Below are 18,211 nucleotides of genomic sequence, written 5' to 3'. Positions count from 1 at the left end.
AGTACACCTGGCAAAAGACATCAAACAACGTACTATTGTGATACTTGTCCCGATAAGCCGGGCATGCATCTTGGCAATTGTTACATAAAATATCACACAAAACAAAATTACAAAGAATAATGTTAAACAAATTATCCTTGTAAACATGTAAAGATACATTAAGTATTAAAATATAAAAGTTTTGTATGTTACTTTGCGTGTGTAATCATTTTATGTTAGCGGTAGTAAAGTCACGAAAAGCGCTAAAAAACGTCTCGAGTTGCTGGTAGGTCCGCGCGTAAACGGCCTCGAGTGCAAAAGGTTAAGCCTTCACCCGGTATGGCGACTATAAGCGACATTTTTCCCGATCCCAATCGTAGGACAAATCATGGAACCTTTAATATAAACCCGGGGCAGGGGGCGAAGAAAGAGGAGGGGAATAATGGGGTCGGAGCCCCGAGGGCGCTTTCGGAAGTAGTGCGGAGTGAGGCGTTTCTATACCGCAGCTCCGGCTTGTCGCCGAGAGACGCAAGCGATTAGAGGCTCTGTCCCGGAGGAGTGGAGCGTCTTGCTGCTGTTAGTAGCATACGCCCCTCGTCCCGGGCAGAGGAAAATAGCGCCTTTGGACGCTGGAGAGGAGGACACCGACAAGCCCAGCCGATCTGGGGCCTCGTCAGTATCCGTTAGATGACCGTTAGATCAGTATTGTCGGGACGGTAGGAAAAAGATAGTGACTCCGCGGAGACCTATCCCCCCCCCCTTCCCGCCAACACGCTCTGCTATGCTCCTCAAGCAATTGGGGGAGCATCGAGAGAGGAGGGGTCGCCCCCCCCCCCTACTACGGGGGACTATATAGCTCTCGCTCAAGCGAAGGAAAATCTCCTCCGGGTCGAAGAGGCGAGGCTCAGACTCAAGCAAGAGTCTGAGTTCTTCAGTCGCGACTCGGAGGAGCCTGGGCTCCCTCCGGGTAAGTCGGCCAACCGCATCCCCGAAGTGGCCGATTATGTCCGGAGGTTTAGGGAGGAGGATATGGCGGCTCTTGACCGAAAGGACCTATATAATCGCCAATGACATTAAGTGGACCGCGGCAAAGTCCAGCAATGTCAAAGGCAGCTTCATTCGACGGTAGATGGCTCGCCCTCCTTCAAGAGGTGCAGCAGCGGCGAGAATCCTCCCCGTTTATGGGAGAGGAAAAGACCGAAATGTAAGGCCTTTACGCGCGTATCTTCGCCTTAGAGGCGGAGAATAACGCGCTAAGAGCGCGCATCACGGAGTTGGAGCGCATTCCAACTCCGCTACAGCGGATGCCCTCGCCATGACTCTCCAGCACCCGGGCCTCACTCCCGCCACATTCCCCGATTGGTGAGATGCGGGGGGACCCGGGAGCCCTAAAAATTGTTTTTTGGGGTCTCGAAATGTGTGTTGTAAATGCATGTATAATGTACAAATGTATACATACGAAAAACAATCGAGAGCCAATTTCACATCTGAAGATTGTACGACGCTTCGTCGATCAACTCTTTAGCGATGTTTGTGATGGATCTCAAAGGAATACGGATCCGTCTACCATTAATGAGTCAAAAAGTCTAAATAATGGCTTATACATCATTCGTCATGACGATAATGGAAAAAGCAGGGACTGCATTGTGTGCTCAAATCGAAAATAAAAGGAGGAAGGAAACAAACACGTTTCTACTGTGACACATGTCCGAAAAAACCATTTATGTGTATAGGCAACTGTTTTCAGAAATATCATACTCTAGAAGATTTTAAAAAATAAAATTGAAATTATCAAAAAAAGTCTAACAGACATGTAAATCATTTAGCAACCATTTGTTTATATGGAATGAACTATATAATTGTTGCAAACGCAATTTCATTCGTATACTAGTGTCGCACGAAATACTCCCCTACCCGTCCAGGCGAACACTTGCACATCGGAGTGTCCTGTCCGCAATGTGTTAAAATCGCCAATGTCGCTTCCACATGGATTGACCTTAACGTACGCGCTATAGTCGATGCGATGCAAAAGCAAAACAAAAAACACAACTTATAAATGGCCGATATGAAAGGCAATTAGAACAGGTTAAGGGAGGAAACGAGAAAAGAACGACCAAAATCGCAGAATATAGCCAGTCTACGGACAGCTGTATCAACCATTGGTACGGAATATTACTCAATAATCACAGACGACATGTCAAGTCGACAAAGCATAAGGACAGCAGTCCAAAAGCAGCCGCTCGACCAACCGACAGCTGCAAGACAACAGCCTACTCCAGTATTCGAACTACCGCCACCCACGTCAGAGGACGAAGAGGACGAATTACCAGCATCAGTCACTATGCTAAGAGCAAAAGACGCAGTGCGATACATTCCAACTCTTAACGGAAAAGATGATGGTGGAGTTGAAGACTTTATCGAATAGGTTCGTGGCATAAGAAACAGATGCAACGAAAAAGATCCCTTACTGAAAGCAATCAAAGTAGAGAAGATAATAGGAAAAGCAGCACAAGGTATACGCAACATTCCAATTTCTATTTACGATGATTGTATATGACGCTCTACGGACAAACGTCGCCACTTACGTCACCTCGGATGAATACCAGGATCAGCTGCGCGATTCAAAACAAGGTAGGGACGAGAGTCTGCAGTCATTTAACATCAGATTCAGACGCATATACAACTGACATATGCGATCGGTAACGATATCCGCAACCATTAACAAGACGTATAATGCTTGAAACATTGAACCGCAAAGTTCCAAGAATCTACATCCGTAATTGGCAGAATAATACTGTCAACTAAGCCAACTACATTGTTGGAAGCCGAAAAAGAGGCGATAGACATAGAACGCTATCTTCGAGAAGAAGAGAATGACAACGCCTTTCCGACCGAGTAGCTATACCGAGACAACCAGTGAAAGCCAGTTTTCAAGGCAACGCTTCGCGACCAGTTACAACAAACAGTTACAACTAACAACCCACCGAAGCCGTTTCATCAAGCAGAAAAGGCACCATTAGCACAAAGAGCTCAATTAATAATATCAAACGTGCACAGTATCAGCCTGCAGTGCATATTGGGGTTTACTTCAAACGTTATCGTACTTTAGAAAATTCTAAAAAATAGACAAAGTGGCGCTGAGTAGCTAGTATTCGGAGTGCAAAGGGTTAATCATAGTTCCTAAATTCCAATCCTTCTATCTTGTATCCGCTTACTAATCCTGTCCTCTGTCCCTTACTTGTTCGCTGATCTTTGTACCTTGACTCAGTCACCCTCAACCATATACTAGCTAGTTTTCGCCATAGCTCAGATATTCTGTAGTTATTACTTGTATCTAAATATACTTCTGAAGCCTCCCGATAACTGTTGTATTCTATTCCTCAGGAACTATCCAAACTAGAGTCCTTCAATTGGGTTCCTCCGACTAATTTCTCCTTATATTGTAATAATAAAGTAAAGTTCTTCAAACAAAAAGTAGTTAAAATAGCAGAAATTATGAGAAGTTGTTAAAGTAAACAGTTACCAATGGTAGATATAACCTTAATCGCTAGCATGCTCAGCTCATATTAAATATATCATCGCATGATAATAATGATTTAGTATTAAACTTTGATATACAGGAGTATCCCATGATATTATTATAATTCTTCATGAGAATGCCTCTGTAAGAGAAAAATCTTTACGTTCAATATTTTAAGGTTATACTCATGTTTCTTAAATGCAATATTTCCATTTTTGTATTAGCAAGATTTAATATACGTACTTGAAATGATAAAAAATCGCAAGAACGAAAAAAGCTTTAAAACAGATTACGATCGATTTGTTCATCAATCGTGTAATTTCAAACCATTCATTTTCAGTTCCGAAGTATCGTTCTAGATTATTGTAAAACGAACGGTTGAACGCAAGCGCAATTGTTTCTGTTCTTATATATAGTGACCTGTGCACCAACTGCTTTTATTAATATATTTGTTCATGATACTTTAAACAAAAGGTTATGTCGCATTTCGAACTCGAGAGGAAGATTACTACGCATGCGTGTTGCTTCTTCCCCTCTCACACCCTCAGCAATGCTTCTACTTGATAGGAAGGTAACTACGAATGCGCTTTTCTTCTTTCTTACTCCCATCTCGAGTAGTCCTTATCTCTGTCCTGCTCTCTCACCTCCAGCAGTCCTTTTACTCGATAGAAAGGTGACTATGCATGTATTCCCCTTCTTTTCTGTTCTCACCTTCAACAGTTCTTACAGTCGATAGACAGGCTACTACGCGTGCGCTCCTCTTCTTTCTCTCTTTCACCTCCAGCACTTCGTAGCTCTGTCCTCCTTCAATCGAAGTCGGACGAAGTTGGTCGAAGCCAAACGAAGCCAGTCGAATTACAAGCTGCCCACGAAATAATGACGCGAATTTTCAAAACTGTATTGCACATTACAATTTCTTTTCTCCTTTTCATTCATAATAAAATTATAGCAATTCTGATTTACGCAATTCTCTCTTTCATGTATTTTAGAGGGTATCATTGGTCCACGTCCAATCAATCGAACTGAAAATATTGTTTATATTAGGTTGTCCGGAAAGTTCTTTTCGTTTGTTTGATGGGCGGTAAGTATAAAATATATTTCCTTCTATGTACCTTTCTTATGTGATATATGATCCCTTCTGTTGTACCACCTTTTACCATCTCTCTGGGAGCATCATAATACCATTTTTCCAAAATTCTTTTGGTTTACTATTAAAATATTCTTCGAGGCCATTTTTCACTTCGTTTATTGATTTAAATTCTTAGTTACGAAGAAAATTCTTTAGGAAAAGGAACAGATAGTAGTCTGATGGTGCAATGTCTGGGGAGTATGGAGGATGTAGTAAAACATCTCAATCAAACTCTAGAAAAATCGCTAAAGAAACGTGCGGCCTTGCGCTGTCGTGATGGAACACAACGCCATGTCTGTTCACCAGTTCAGGCCGTTCCGTTCTAATGGCGTCCTTAAGTTTTTCTAATTGTGTGCAATATTTTTCACTGTTAATTGTCTGTCCTTCCGGAAGTAACTCGTAATAGAGAATATCCTTCCAGTCCCACCAAATTGAAAGCAGCACTTTCTTCGGGTGAAGTCCAAGTCTTGCTATGGTTGGAGGACACTTATCTCGAGTCGACCAAGATCGTTTGCGTGCAGTGTTGTCGTAGAGAATCCAACTTTCATCACCAGTAATTAACTTTTTCAAAAATGGTTCTCTTTCATTGCGTTGGATTAGCAAATCGCATGTCGAGATCCGATTCAGAAGATTGCTCTCTGTCAGTTGATGTGGTACCCAGACTTCGTAGCGATTAACGTACCCAAGCTTTCTTAAATGTTCATGAATTGTTGTTCGCGGAATGTTTATAGCATCTGCTACCTCACGAACACTAGATCTTGGGTTTTCATCGATGTAGGCCTTGATGAGGTCAGTATCGGTGGTGGATGGCTCTAAACCTCCTAAACCAATTCCGGACTGTTTAAACAGTTATAGAACGCTTACCATAAACGTCACAAATCTCCTTTGCAGTGTCTTTAGACGTACTGCCTTTTTTAAAACAGTGAAGCATAACATGACGAAAATGCACCTTTCCGTCTTCCATATTGTACCACGCAAAAAACACTCTATACACTTTTTACTAACGTCGAAATCTGTTCTCTTGACTTACCAGAGGATAACTAAGGACAATACGATTGACGGTAGAGTGATCTAGATGTTTGTTTTCTTAAGCGGAGCGAGAGAAGGTCCTGAGTGTCAACCGTGAAAAGAACTTTCCGGACAACCTAATACATCTTCTCATTGTTACATTGTTTAAACATCCTCTTACTGTTAATAAAATAATGAGTGTATTCATAATAGGATGAAACTGTGGCAGTTACGATTCCGTGATTTTTAGAGTCGTAAATTTTCGGTTTATATCACAATGCGTTCCTAAGACTCAGCACAGATCTGGTCACTGCGGGTTATAGCACTTGGCGACCAGGTCCACGCGCTATCCTAATCCCGACATCCATCTGGTTTGTGCCGATCCTTCAGGCCAAGCATTTGTTTTCCTCAAGAATTCGTCGCCACTGGGCATTGCCCAGTCGTGTACGGTAGATTCTTGACTTTGGTTTATTTATGACCAATTTCCGTTCCTTGCATTTTCGTGGAAGCGGTCACTTTTCTCGTCCGCGCAGCCATCCTTTCGTTCTTGGTTTTTCCATTCTTTGCTGTACGCGTTTTTAAGGGGTGACATTCTCGCTCTCGCGGCAGTTCGTTTAGAACACTCAGTTCGTTCAGAGCAGTTCGTTCATTCGTTTAGAATCGTCAATTTGTTCAGAGTTTGGAGTTCGTCGAGAGCTCTGTGTTCGTTTAGAGCTTCCAATACAGTAGCATAGTGATGCGAAAGAATTGTAGCCACAGCACCCGCTCCCGCGATAATAAATATTTTATCCTATTATCACTATTGTTACTGTTGATTTATATATTAAAATTGAGATCGAGAAGTCGAGCGTTGTTCTGCCTTGCGTACGCCTCAAAGCACCATTAAGTTCTAACCATTCATTCTAAAAATGGCTTAAATTAACGTTTTTTCAAAATATGGCAGCTTATTCCACACAAAGACCTTGAATATAACTCGAAGAAATACAGATCAATAATTTGATCGTTAAAAATTCCAAATAGTAAGTATTAAGACTTCAAACTACTTTATTCATCCACTATTCTCATCCAATGAGGATTATTCTGTACTGTGTATGTGGATTATTCAGTAGCTCTTCGTTGGAGAACAAAAACTTTTTAAAAAATAATAGATCTTCAATAATCTTCTCCTTTGTCCAAATACCATGTCGTATTCCTGTTGTCTTTCTTCTTTTCTTCTTTACTTTACACTTCACTTTATTCTTCTTCTTTACTTTACTTCTTTACTTCCACAGACTATGCAATAATTTACACGATAGCAATGAAAATGTGATTGCAAGATTCTGTATTTTTCAGTGAACTCTTGCTGCTAATACAATTCATCTTATATCAATTTGGGGACTATTATTACTTCTAACACAGCTTCAATAATCCATAGAAGAGGAAGCATTTCTTCCTACAGGAAGTTCCAGTTTATTCTTGCTGAGGGTGCATGCTTCACAGTACAGTTTCATTACTGCATTACACGTTCGAGAATTAAAATCGTATCGACGCCTTTTTTTATACTAATAGTCACCATTTAATAACAGCAGTCGAGCAATTACGGACAAATAGAAAAGTAGCCATATTTCTAGGTTATTTTTATGTAAAACGATTTTCTTTATTTGCAGACAATTGTTTTTCCGATCAAGCGTTCATTTTATAATCGTTAGATCAGAGCTTCTTAAACCGTGGGCCGCGAGCCCAATTGGAGTAGCTAAAAATGATTTTTATTGAAAATTTTCACATTGTCTTACGGCTACAATTGCAAAAAATATTTGCCAGCAATGTTTATGAGGTCCCAGAACAAATGTTCGTGAATATTATGGTCTCCTCATATTAAAAATTTTAAGAAACCCTGACCTTAAACAATCGCGATAGTTAGCGTTCCAATATGCAACATGTAAAATACCAATTTTCGTTCCTGGAATTTTTTTAAGTCGTTTCCATCGCAAGTCCATATTTGTGCGGTATTTTTTGAGGTACTTCTCTGGGTAAAAGCAAAAAGTTCGATAAAAATGAAGAGTTTCGATTGTAAGGGTAATAGAGATGTAATTAGGTCGACAAGAACGTAGACGTATTCTTACGATATTAAATTTTGACAATCTGAGTTAGTTTTCCACTTTTTTCAACAAAGCAAATCAGTTAAAAAATATAAGAATTTGTTTAAAAGAAGAAACATGAGATAAACCTAATTTTTTGGAGCACTTAGAGTTAACTCTTTGGAGCACAGTGGGATTAAAAATGTCCCAGCTTTTGATGTATGGTAGGACATTTTTAGAGCTCGAAATGTAATAACAAGTACATTTTTCAATCCATGTGGCACGATGGGATTATTTCAGTTTCTATAGATCTTACAGTAATTAAAATATTGTTATTTTATATATAATAGCAATAATTTAGCAATGGTTTCTATAGTCTAATTTTAGCTACAGCTTCTATTTTCTAATTTTGTATTTTCTAATTTTCTATTATTAAAATATTACTATTTTAGCAATAGTTCAGTATTAGTGTATATTTCCAAATTTTAGTTTCTAGTGTCTAATTTTAGCAATAGCTTTTGTGTTCTAATTTCCTGGTTTCTAGCTTTTTATTATTTAAACATTGCCATCTTAGCAATAGTTTCCATTGCTAGCATATTTCAATAATAGAAAATTAGAAAATAGAAGCTATTGCTAATTTATAAACTATTGCAGTAGGTTTCTAATTTCTAATTTTAGCAACACATTGTATTTTCTAATTTTCTATCATTTAAACATGCTACTTGAGCCACAGTTTCTATTGCCAACGTCTCCCAGTAACAGAAAATTAGAAAATAGAAGCTAGTACTAAAATATTGCTATTTTAACAATAGTTTATATTGTTAAGATCTGAATGGGAGCCGAATGCAAAGTATTACTTTAATGATTGCATCTAATTGATGCACATATCATGGCACATCCTGTATATCTTAAAATCAATTTCAATTTTTGGAAAAACATCCAGTTCAAACAGAAAATGTACTACTACTTAAAAGATTGCAGAAAACTTTCAAATATAATTCCCAAGATTTAATTCATATCGCTCGTGTTTATGTTCATATAAATTAGGAGAACTATAGCCTTGATCTAAATTAAACACTTGAACACTTCAACGAGATTCTCCTTGACCTAACTTTGATATAAGAGCCCTGCCTGTCATCGCAGATCTACGTCTTTATACAGAAACACTAAGAGCTGGAAAAATACTCAAATCTAATAGCATCATATCTACACCGCTCCACATGACAGCATTTAACTTAGAAATCCTTGAAATCCTTGAATCCTTGAAAAGAAAGGTAGCGAGGAGAACGGACCATCCTTTTTACGGGAAGACCTCCAGGAGATAAGCACAATAGAAGCACTGCACAATGATAAGGAAGCTTTGAAAGAGAAACACCAGAAACTCGCATGATTGACAACCCACAGAGAAGAATCAACACAATCCCAATGACTTTGGCAACGCCAAGACTAGGCCACAGAATGCAGAAGAAGAATCCTTGAGGAAAGCTGACATAACGAGGAAATTCTTAAGGTGGCCAGCGAAAATGTGGCGTAGAAAGCATCTTTCAGGAAGATTTAACCCTTTTGCTACGATGGTCGCCTATAGACGACATCCGCGCAACGATCTGTGTGTACGAGCGTCGCTTGTAGACGACGTCAATGTATAACACTTGACCATTTGACCATGAGCCCCGCGATGTGTTTATTTTTACAAATAGTATACATCGATCACATTTGTGTTATTATCTTTTTTTTCCGCTTCTTTAGACAAGTGAAATATAAACATGCATTCGTTTCGAAACATCGGGGTGAGAATCGCGCTCCAGTCTCATTCAAGCCGTCAGTGGCTAATATTCAATCGTCTTGAATTAATCTGAGTAAAGGTATATTTTGAATGTGAAATATGTATATTTGAAAATGTATATATTCTGTACGTGAAAGCAAATTTCTTCTGTATTCTATTCGAGAGTGAAGTGTTTGTATTGAACAATAGCATGACGTAACAAGAAATCATCCTTAAATCATTAGAAGAAATTGGACAGCAGATGTTAAGTTTTCAAGGTTTGTAACATTTATTTGAAAATTTTACTCGGGGCTCTGTTTAGTTTATTTTTTAAAATCTTTTTGTATCTTCCTCATTAGAATGTCACAGAGAAGCTCGACAAGAATTCAATCCTCTAATGACTTAACTGATTTCGACAGTGATTCAGATATTGAAAATCAAATTAATGTAATCCGACGCATAAATAGAAGAGCTGTATGTAGTACTTCTGAATCAGAAGCTGAACAGATTGAAACCCATGACAATAACTCTCAAGTATGGACGTCAAAAACATTCGTCCCCAAAATACATAAGTTTACGGTAGCGGATTCAGGAATAAAAAAACAATTAGTAGATCCGCAAAAATCTTAGACTTATTTCAACTTTTACTTTCTGAAGAACTCGTAGAGTTGATTGCAAGGGAAAGTAATCGATATTGGTCTCGAAAAAATAATAATAACGTAAATATGTCAGATGAAACAGGACTAGTCGAATTATATTGTTTTTTTGCTGTGACATTATTGATGACACACAACAAGAAATTATCCTTAGCAGAGTACTGGAGCAAAGATAAACTTCTGCGTAGCGAAATCTTTGAGGAAGTAATGACGAGAGACCGTTACTTCAAATTACTACAAATGCTACATTTCATCGATGATGTTGGTCGTACTAATAATCGTTTATTCAAAATACGAAACGTCATTGATATACTACGGAAAGCATTTAACGAATCATTTCAACTTTATCAACGGCTATGCATTGACGAAAGTCTGCTTTTGTATAAAGGGCGGCTTTCGTTTAAGCAGTACATACTATCGAAGGGAAGCAGATTTGGTATAAAATTGTTTATTTTGAGCGACTGTGAAACAGGGTACGTGGTAGACCTAATAATTTATGCCGGATCATCTACCATGGTGGATACAGAAAATCTAGAGATTGGAAAATCCAGAGCAATTGTGGAAACCCTTATGAAGCCGCATCTAGGAAAGGGCCATACCCTTTACGTAAATAACTGGTATACGAGTCCCGCTTTATTTAACACGTTCCGTACCAAGCGTGATTTCGTTGAGTTTCCTGTCGGCCCAAGTTTTACTGTCGGCGCGCTAGAACGCCAATCTCACCCCTAGAACGATAGCGGAGAGATATGCGGGAATATAAACAATGTAACTCTAGTAGGTCCGTGCATTGTCGATTATCTTTATTTACATTACTATCAACCTATGAAATTTATAAATTGTTTTGTTACGAAATAATCTTATATGTAAGTTTATTTTGGATTTTGAAAGCGATAAGCGTTTCGACTAGAGGTCTGCAATGGATCTCACTGCAGTTATCCTAGATCATTCAGTTGAGAAGCATACTTTTTCTCCCAGAAATGTTTACTGGACGGCGCGAAAGTACAATTGATAGTGAGAGTAGTGATGAAAACGTTGTGAATTTTGGAAGAAAAGTTATAAATAGAATTTCGTCAAGTTCAGGCTCAGATACTGATGAATCATATGCAAGTGAAGATATTGAAGAATTATTAACAGAACTAGTTTTAGACGAAGGAGAGAAATTGGATACAGCTAATGATTCATTGGACAATATCCAATGGAACGAGTTCGATAGTAGGCAACAATCATTTCCGTTCACTGGAAAAAGCGGGCTTTTGTTGGATTTGCCGTCTGACATTAGCCCAGGTGAAGTTCTTTCGCTATTGTTGAATGAAACAGTAATAAGTCTTTTAGTCACAGAAACTAATAGATATGCAGAGCAGAAATTACTTGAACATGAAATGACTGGTCACGCTGGACAAAATAAATGGAATCTCACCACTTCCGAAGAAATTAAAAAATTTATTGGATTGATGATTTGGATGGGTCTAGTACAAACACCGCTAAAGAAATGTTGGTCAACGGATCCTATATACAATTTTTCATTGCCGCGCAGCATAATGTCCCGCAATCGTTTTTAATTACTGCTATCAAACTTGCATTTTGCTAACTATGAAACGATAGTACAAAATAACAGACTTGGAAAAGTTTTACCACTTGTAGACATATTGATGGTTAATTATCAGAAGGTTTTTTCTCCAGGCAAAGAAATTGTTGTCGATGAGACAATGGTTCCGTAGAGGGGACGACTAGTATTTCGGCAGTATATTCCAACAAAGTCACATAAGTACGGTGTAAAACTGTTCGAACTATGCTCCACCGAAGGATACACATGGTCTTCAAAAATATATTCTGGACGAGATACCAGCGGAAAAAGAAAAATTGGCATAGCAGAAAGTGTCTGCACTGAACTTGCAGACAAATTATTGAACGAAGGACGTACTTTATTTGTTGATAATTTTTACACTAGTTATGAATTAGCACATAAATTTTTACATTCTAAAACGCATGTGGTTGGAACGGTAAGGTGTAATAAAATAAATATGCCAAGTTTTGTAATGTCGTATCCGTTGAAAAGAGGTGAAACGGTGGCACGAGAAGATCATAATGGTATTGTAGTACTAAAATGGAGAGATGTTCGCGATGTCAGAATCTTATCCACAAAACATCCTCCCATCATGACTCGAAGCTCTGATTCTACACATCGCGGTCGTCCTTCGAAAATGAAGCCTTTGGCGATAATAGAGTACAATATTGGTAAAAGGGGCATCGACAGAAGCGACCAGATGGTGTCATATGCAACAAATATACGAAAAGGCATCAAATGGTATCGCAAATTAGCAATATATTTACTTTTAGGGACAACGATCGTAAACGCACATATAGTGTATCAGAGAGCTACACAAAAAAAAAATAGAGATAAGAAAATTCCGTGAATATTTAGTCACAGAATGGTTGTCCTCAAAAAATACTGTGCCCAACACTAATAGACACGAAAGAAGGAATCTGTCTCACTACTTGGAGATTCGCAAGAATCAGCAGGGCAAGCCTGTAAGAAGGATGTGCGTACTGTGTTACCAACAGAAGAGGAAAAACGTAGGACGCCAACAAGCAAAAAAAAAACCTTAAAAAAACGACAACTTATTGTTTGAATTGCCCAAAATCGCCACAGATGTGCTTGGACTGTTTCAACGAATATCATACGAGATAGTATAATGTAATATCTTATCCTATATAAATTAATAAAAAATAGAGTGTTATTTGTGTATTTTTTAAATTTTCATGTTGTATATTCTATATTTATACCCCAGAACTTATTTCAATAAATTTGTTTTCAAAATGCAACAGAAAATCATATTTAACTTGAACAAGAAAAGCGTAACCCAAGTACGGGTTACGCGGGACGGAACGTGTTAAATTTTTGCATCATAATGGCACAAACGCGTGCGCGACTGTAAACAAAAGGAGAAAAGTAATGCCTAAAATTGCCGAACGATTAAAAAAGGGGGAAGCAGCATTTAGATCATCCGATAATTTATTGGTCTTAGAATGGATGGATAAGAAAAAGGTGTATATGATTTCTACAATGCATACAGCAGAGTTTAAAACGTTAGTCAGGCACAGAATAGAAAAAGTTATCCAGAAACCTGTATGCGTGTTAGATTATAATAATTCAATGGGAGCAGTGGATAAAGCGAATATGGTCATAAGCACTGTAAACTCGACACGGAAATCTTTGAACAGACATTTGTGTCTGGAACGCTTATTGTCTGTACAAACATAAGAGGAAACAACCAATATCTATAGCAAGATTTCAATTGCAACTAATTAGGGAGATACTGGGAAAGTACCATGAAAGTATGAGTCATCCACATAGAACGGGGAATAATAATCCATTGAGATTAACAGAACGACATTTTCACAAGGTGTGTCGTTTACCATGCGAACGACAGAAGACGCGAAACGGTGTATGAAAAACTGTAATGTGGGATTATGTGTCGACCCTTGTTTTCAAATTTATCACTGTGAATTAAATTATTAAGAATATTAATTTGTTTTTGTAAAGTGTAATTGTTAATTTTTAAATACATTTATATTGATAATAATTGCGCAGTGCTCCGTTCAGTGCCGCTACTCCGGCGGTACGGTGGTCCGTTCACTGCTGTAGCGAAAGGGTTAAGCCTCAGGAGAGAACCAATTACTGACCAACACCGAAACGCACAGTCCAGCCCATTAAGAAAACCCAGAAGATCTTGAAAGAAGAGGACCCGACATCCAAACACTTCCACAGCACGAGTGTGAGCAATAAGACGAATATTAAACCGAGCCAACAAACCAAAAAGAACTAGCGTAAATGCTTAATCCCTAAAGCGTCCAATTTTTATTGTTCTACCTTTAGAGCTTTAATATTGTAAATTGCATATTAAGATTTTGCGCAACGTGCGACAATTCTTGTTCGAAGAGATACAATTTTATTGCTGTTGTAGTCGTCTATCCCATGAAACCGTCGAGTAACTTCCATGTGGAGATCATAATTAATAACAAATTATTTCGCGCTTTTGAATTAAAAATAAAAACGTTGCCACTTACAAAGCATCACTGCTTATTATGTGCAGATGAAATGAGTTTCAAGGCTCACTTACTCTATAATGTATCACACGATGAAATAATTGGCTTCGAAAAATTGTAGAGGTTACCAGACATCCAAAACTGCTACTTTTGTTTCGTGGAGTCTGCATGCCCTAGTAACATATTAAAGCATCTTATATTTGATATAATAATTAAATTGAACGGTTACGGTGCTTATGGTGCAGAATGACGCTTCTAAGTGTCTACGTGTCAAAGTAATTGTGTTCTAAAGTTGTATACAACGCGTTGGCGCTCCTCAGTTCAATGTTTCAAAGTAAATACATTGTAAATTTCTATACACTGAAATAATGCTTATCAGCTTCTATACTACAAAATATGTAATTTCTAGAGATTGATGCAACGCGATGGCGCTTCTCAGTTCATTCTATGGTGCATGGCGTCTTTAATTTTGTACAGTTGTCCCGTGATTTAGGAATATCCATTAAAAATTCCACGTTTTCGGTTAATGAACAGAGTGTGGCTTACATGTTTGACACGTTACACTTAATAAAAGCTACTTGCAGGCTGCTTGCATATTGTCCAATTTTATAACCGAGATAGTAAACAATGTATTAAATCGGCTCCAAAACTATCAAAAGCATACATTGAGCCGAATAACTTTTTCAAAATGAAAGTCAAATACGCTGTACAAGTATTTAGTAACGATATAGCTGCAGGTATGTACACACTATTTCTTGCCCGTTTACTTCCAAATTAGGTCGGCAGAACGGTAGAATTAATTGATCATTTTGATAAATTATTCGATATTTTAAGTTCGTTGACCAGAACTAATTCTAAAACATGGTGTAAAGTCTTTGTTGGAAGTAAAAACCAAACAGATTTTTTGCGTAAGTCATTATTACTTTTAAATAGTATAAAAGTAATTAGTAATAATAATAAACACGTTTGAGTGAAATGCTTTAACTGCTGGCAGATAAGAATAGAAGGATTGCCACATCTGCTCACAAAGAAGTGAACCTGACAAAAGACATTGTTGTATGAGATATCATACACTTACTTGGATAACATTCTTACTTGGAGGCTCAAAATTAATACAAAAAAGTGCGAAACTATCCTATTCAGATCGAGCATCTGAAGCACCTCCTACACAAGTCACAACATAAAGGAATATGCCACAAAATTCAGAACACCAGACAACCAAAACCCAGCCATAAAAATCCCCCACAAAAACGCAGTACGATACTTAGGCGTACACTTAGACTTCAATCTAAATTACAACCATCACATCACAACACAGCTACAAAAAGCAAAATGCGCATACCCGATCAATAAACGTCTATTCCACTCCAAATACATAAACAGAAAAGTCAAAATACTCTGTTACAAGTTCCTAATCCTACCAATCCTCACATACGGCTGCCAAATGTGATTCAACATCAGCGCAAACCAAATGGAATAACTCCAACTATTCGAAAGAAAGTGCCTTAGAATATGCATCAACATGTACAAAGCACCCGAATCCAAGTACACAAAAACATAAGTAACATCAAACTGTACAGTAAAGCAAAAATAATACGACTAGACCTATTCATTATAAAAACCATAAGAAACCACTGAGCTAACATACACCCAATAAAAACTAACAGCCATATATACTCGCAATCCTATCCAAGCCCTCAGTACCATTTGAAAATCATCCAAACAGGTCACACCCCCCTGAATCCTTCATACACCTAGACCAAAAAAGCCTTATCCAAAACCCATCCAATTAACCACTAATCTGCTTATATGATAGGAAATATTTCGAGAAAAGAATAGCATATGACAAAAACATCAGGCTGGACGACACCAACCTAAAATATATCAATAAACTAACAAAATACGACGAAACAGCAAAACGCCCTAAAGATTGGTAGCTATAAAAAGAAAAAAAAGAAAAAAAGATATCATATGAAGTATAGTCGGTCAAAAGTACGTGACTGTTCGGTCTTGAGCGTTCTTTCCGCCGAGTTCGTGCTGAATTCGTTGGTTAATCGAGTATTTGATCACTTTAGGAGTTATGTTCGTGATTCGTAGAATGTTCTTTGGATCTATTCAACGACAAGGCGGTAATTGCCTTAATCTAACACCTCAATCTGCAAAAAGGATAAAGATTGTAACTTCTCAGTCGAGAAACAGAGGAAGCATTGTTTCTACTCGGAAAAACTTTCGACGATATTTTAAAAAAACCACTGTATTTGAATGAAGGTCACTTTATGGTTCATCCTAGTTCGAACATCAAATACTCCTACATCAAAATAAGACAAACGCATTTGGAACAGTAAAGGAAATCAATAATACAATGGCTAACGCATCCAATATATTAGGTGCTCAAAAGAAATATTATCATTCTGTCGAATATATAGAAAAAAAAGGATGTTGAAACGAGGGCATCAATATTAAAACCAAGAATCATAGTAGATTATAATCGCTACAACTAATACGATTTTAAATTCCATTACCACCGTTTGGAGAACTCTGAAATGGTACCTAGCGACTTCAAATTTTAATCATTCTTCCTGGAATTAATATCCATCGAGTTTCTCTTTCTCGTATTAAAATAAAGATTTGAGAGTTTTGATACACCTCTGCATAATAATGCATAATAACTGTAAATTCTTATTTAAAAAACAGAGGAAGCATTGTTTTTACTCAAGTTGTAGTCAAATTCGAAGAAACAGAGTCAATAGAAGACGCAAAGGAGGCTTTAAACATTAAAAAGGTGTTTATAGAAACAATATCTCCAGATTCATCAAGCTAGTGCAACAATTAAGTCCACAAGACCTCAACCAGTTATTTCTTCTTTTCATATAACTAATATTCTTTGGATCTATTAAACAGTAAGGCAGCAATTGCATTAATTCAACACCTCTACAATTTATGCGCGCCATTAATCAATTTTTTAGTATGAAATTTATGGAACATTGAAAGCGCAGAACTGTATAAATTATCTTGACGAGATATTAAATGTTTTCGACGCGTTAAATTCTACAGAGTTCACAGAATTTGTAGCATCATCCAATTTTAAATATTTAGAAGCATGATTACCTGCCAGAATCAAATGCATTCGATTACGTACACGGTTATTTAAAAAAAAAAATACCCAGAAATGCACTCTTGCAATTTGTGTATACAATTTATAAATACAAGATTACAATATATTGTTCCTTCCTAACTGATGAAACACATTGAAAAAATTAGAGGAAATATTCGTTAAAAATTTTGGGAGCAAGTGTTCTCACAAAAATATTACTTGATTACTTATTTCATTTAGCGCAACAGATGAACTTTGAACAATTATGCCCAAATTTCCCAATGATTTTTTTAATAAAATTATATCTCCGCATGCGCATATATTAAGCATTAACGGAACATAAGAAAACGTAGAAAAATAGTAACAATAGAAAGTTATTAACTATTTTACATTCATAAATTTTCCTTTCAACCGTTATTCTCATTCTTTATAATAGTTTGTGACGTGTTAACGTCACAAATTAAAGATTTAGAGAACGATTGTTTTCAGAACAAATATTGCTGGTTATTTATTTCAGTTAGCGTAAAAGATGAACTTCGAACTATTATGTTCAAATTTTGCAACTTTTTTTTTTTTAATAAAATTATATTTTCATACGCTTTACGGCATAATAAGTCCTTCACCAGTCTAAAAGTATATATTTAATTTAATATACGAATAAACGCGTATTAAAGAAAGTATCATTCTCGTTGGAATAGCAAATTACAAAAATTAATATTTCAGAAAGCAATGTTAAGAAAGGTAGAAAAGTGTTTGTTTTTGATGCAGAAAAATTAGGCAATTGAAATTGTAATGCTTCTAAATATTACTATTAATTTAATAATATTAAAATAATGTTAGAAATAAAATTTTTGTGTAATTAAAAATTGAACATTTATCGATCTTCTTGGAATATTAAATTGGTTAGCTGGTAATATGGTTATATGTTTTAACAAAGTTCACTGTAACATCCTTTGTAA

The 18,211-nt window shown here is 37.0% G+C and overlaps 1 protein-coding gene and 1 pseudogene across 1 annotated transcript; one reads left to right on the top strand and one right to left on the bottom strand.

Moving 5' to 3' along the window:
* The first annotated feature begins 1,952 nt into the window (after positions 1-1,952).
* Positions 1,953-3,088, top strand: LOC143431773 (uncharacterized; annotated as a pseudogene).
* A 1,676-nt stretch (positions 3,089-4,764) lies between these two features.
* On the bottom strand, positions 4,765-5,592 carry LOC143431772 (histone-lysine N-methyltransferase SETMAR-like). The gene is made up of 3 exons (XM_076908713.1): positions 5,493-5,592; positions 4,861-5,449; positions 4,765-4,819 (listed from the first exon to the last, which is right to left on the bottom strand). Exons 1-3 carry the CDS (start codon positions 5,590-5,592, stop codon positions 4,765-4,767), a joined length of 744 nt encoding a protein of 247 aa, XP_076764828.1.
* Between the last annotated feature and the right edge of the window lie 12,619 nt (positions 5,593-18,211).

The sequence above is a fragment of the Xylocopa sonorina genome, unplaced genomic scaffold (genome assembly GCF_050948175.1).
Source record: "Xylocopa sonorina isolate GNS202 unplaced genomic scaffold, iyXylSono1_principal scaffold0014, whole genome shotgun sequence".
In the NCBI taxonomy this organism is placed as follows: Eukaryota; Metazoa; Arthropoda; class Insecta; order Hymenoptera; family Apidae; genus Xylocopa; species Xylocopa sonorina.
Note: the sequence above shows the minus strand (reverse complement) of the source record. Positions and strands in the feature narration are given on the sequence as shown.

Coding starts and splice junctions, on each gene's coding strand:
- LOC143431772 (XM_076908713.1), bottom strand. CDS start 5,592: ATGGAAGACGGAAAGGTGCATTTTCGTCATGTTATGCTTCACTGTTTT. Junction 5,450..5,492: donor GGAGATTTGTGACGTTTATG/GTAAGCGTTCTA, acceptor GAATTGGTTTAG/GAGGTTTAGAGCCATCCACC. Junction 4,820..4,860: donor TCTTTAGCGATTTTTCTAGA/GTTTGATTGAGA, acceptor CATACTCCCCAG/ACATTGCACCATCAGACTAC.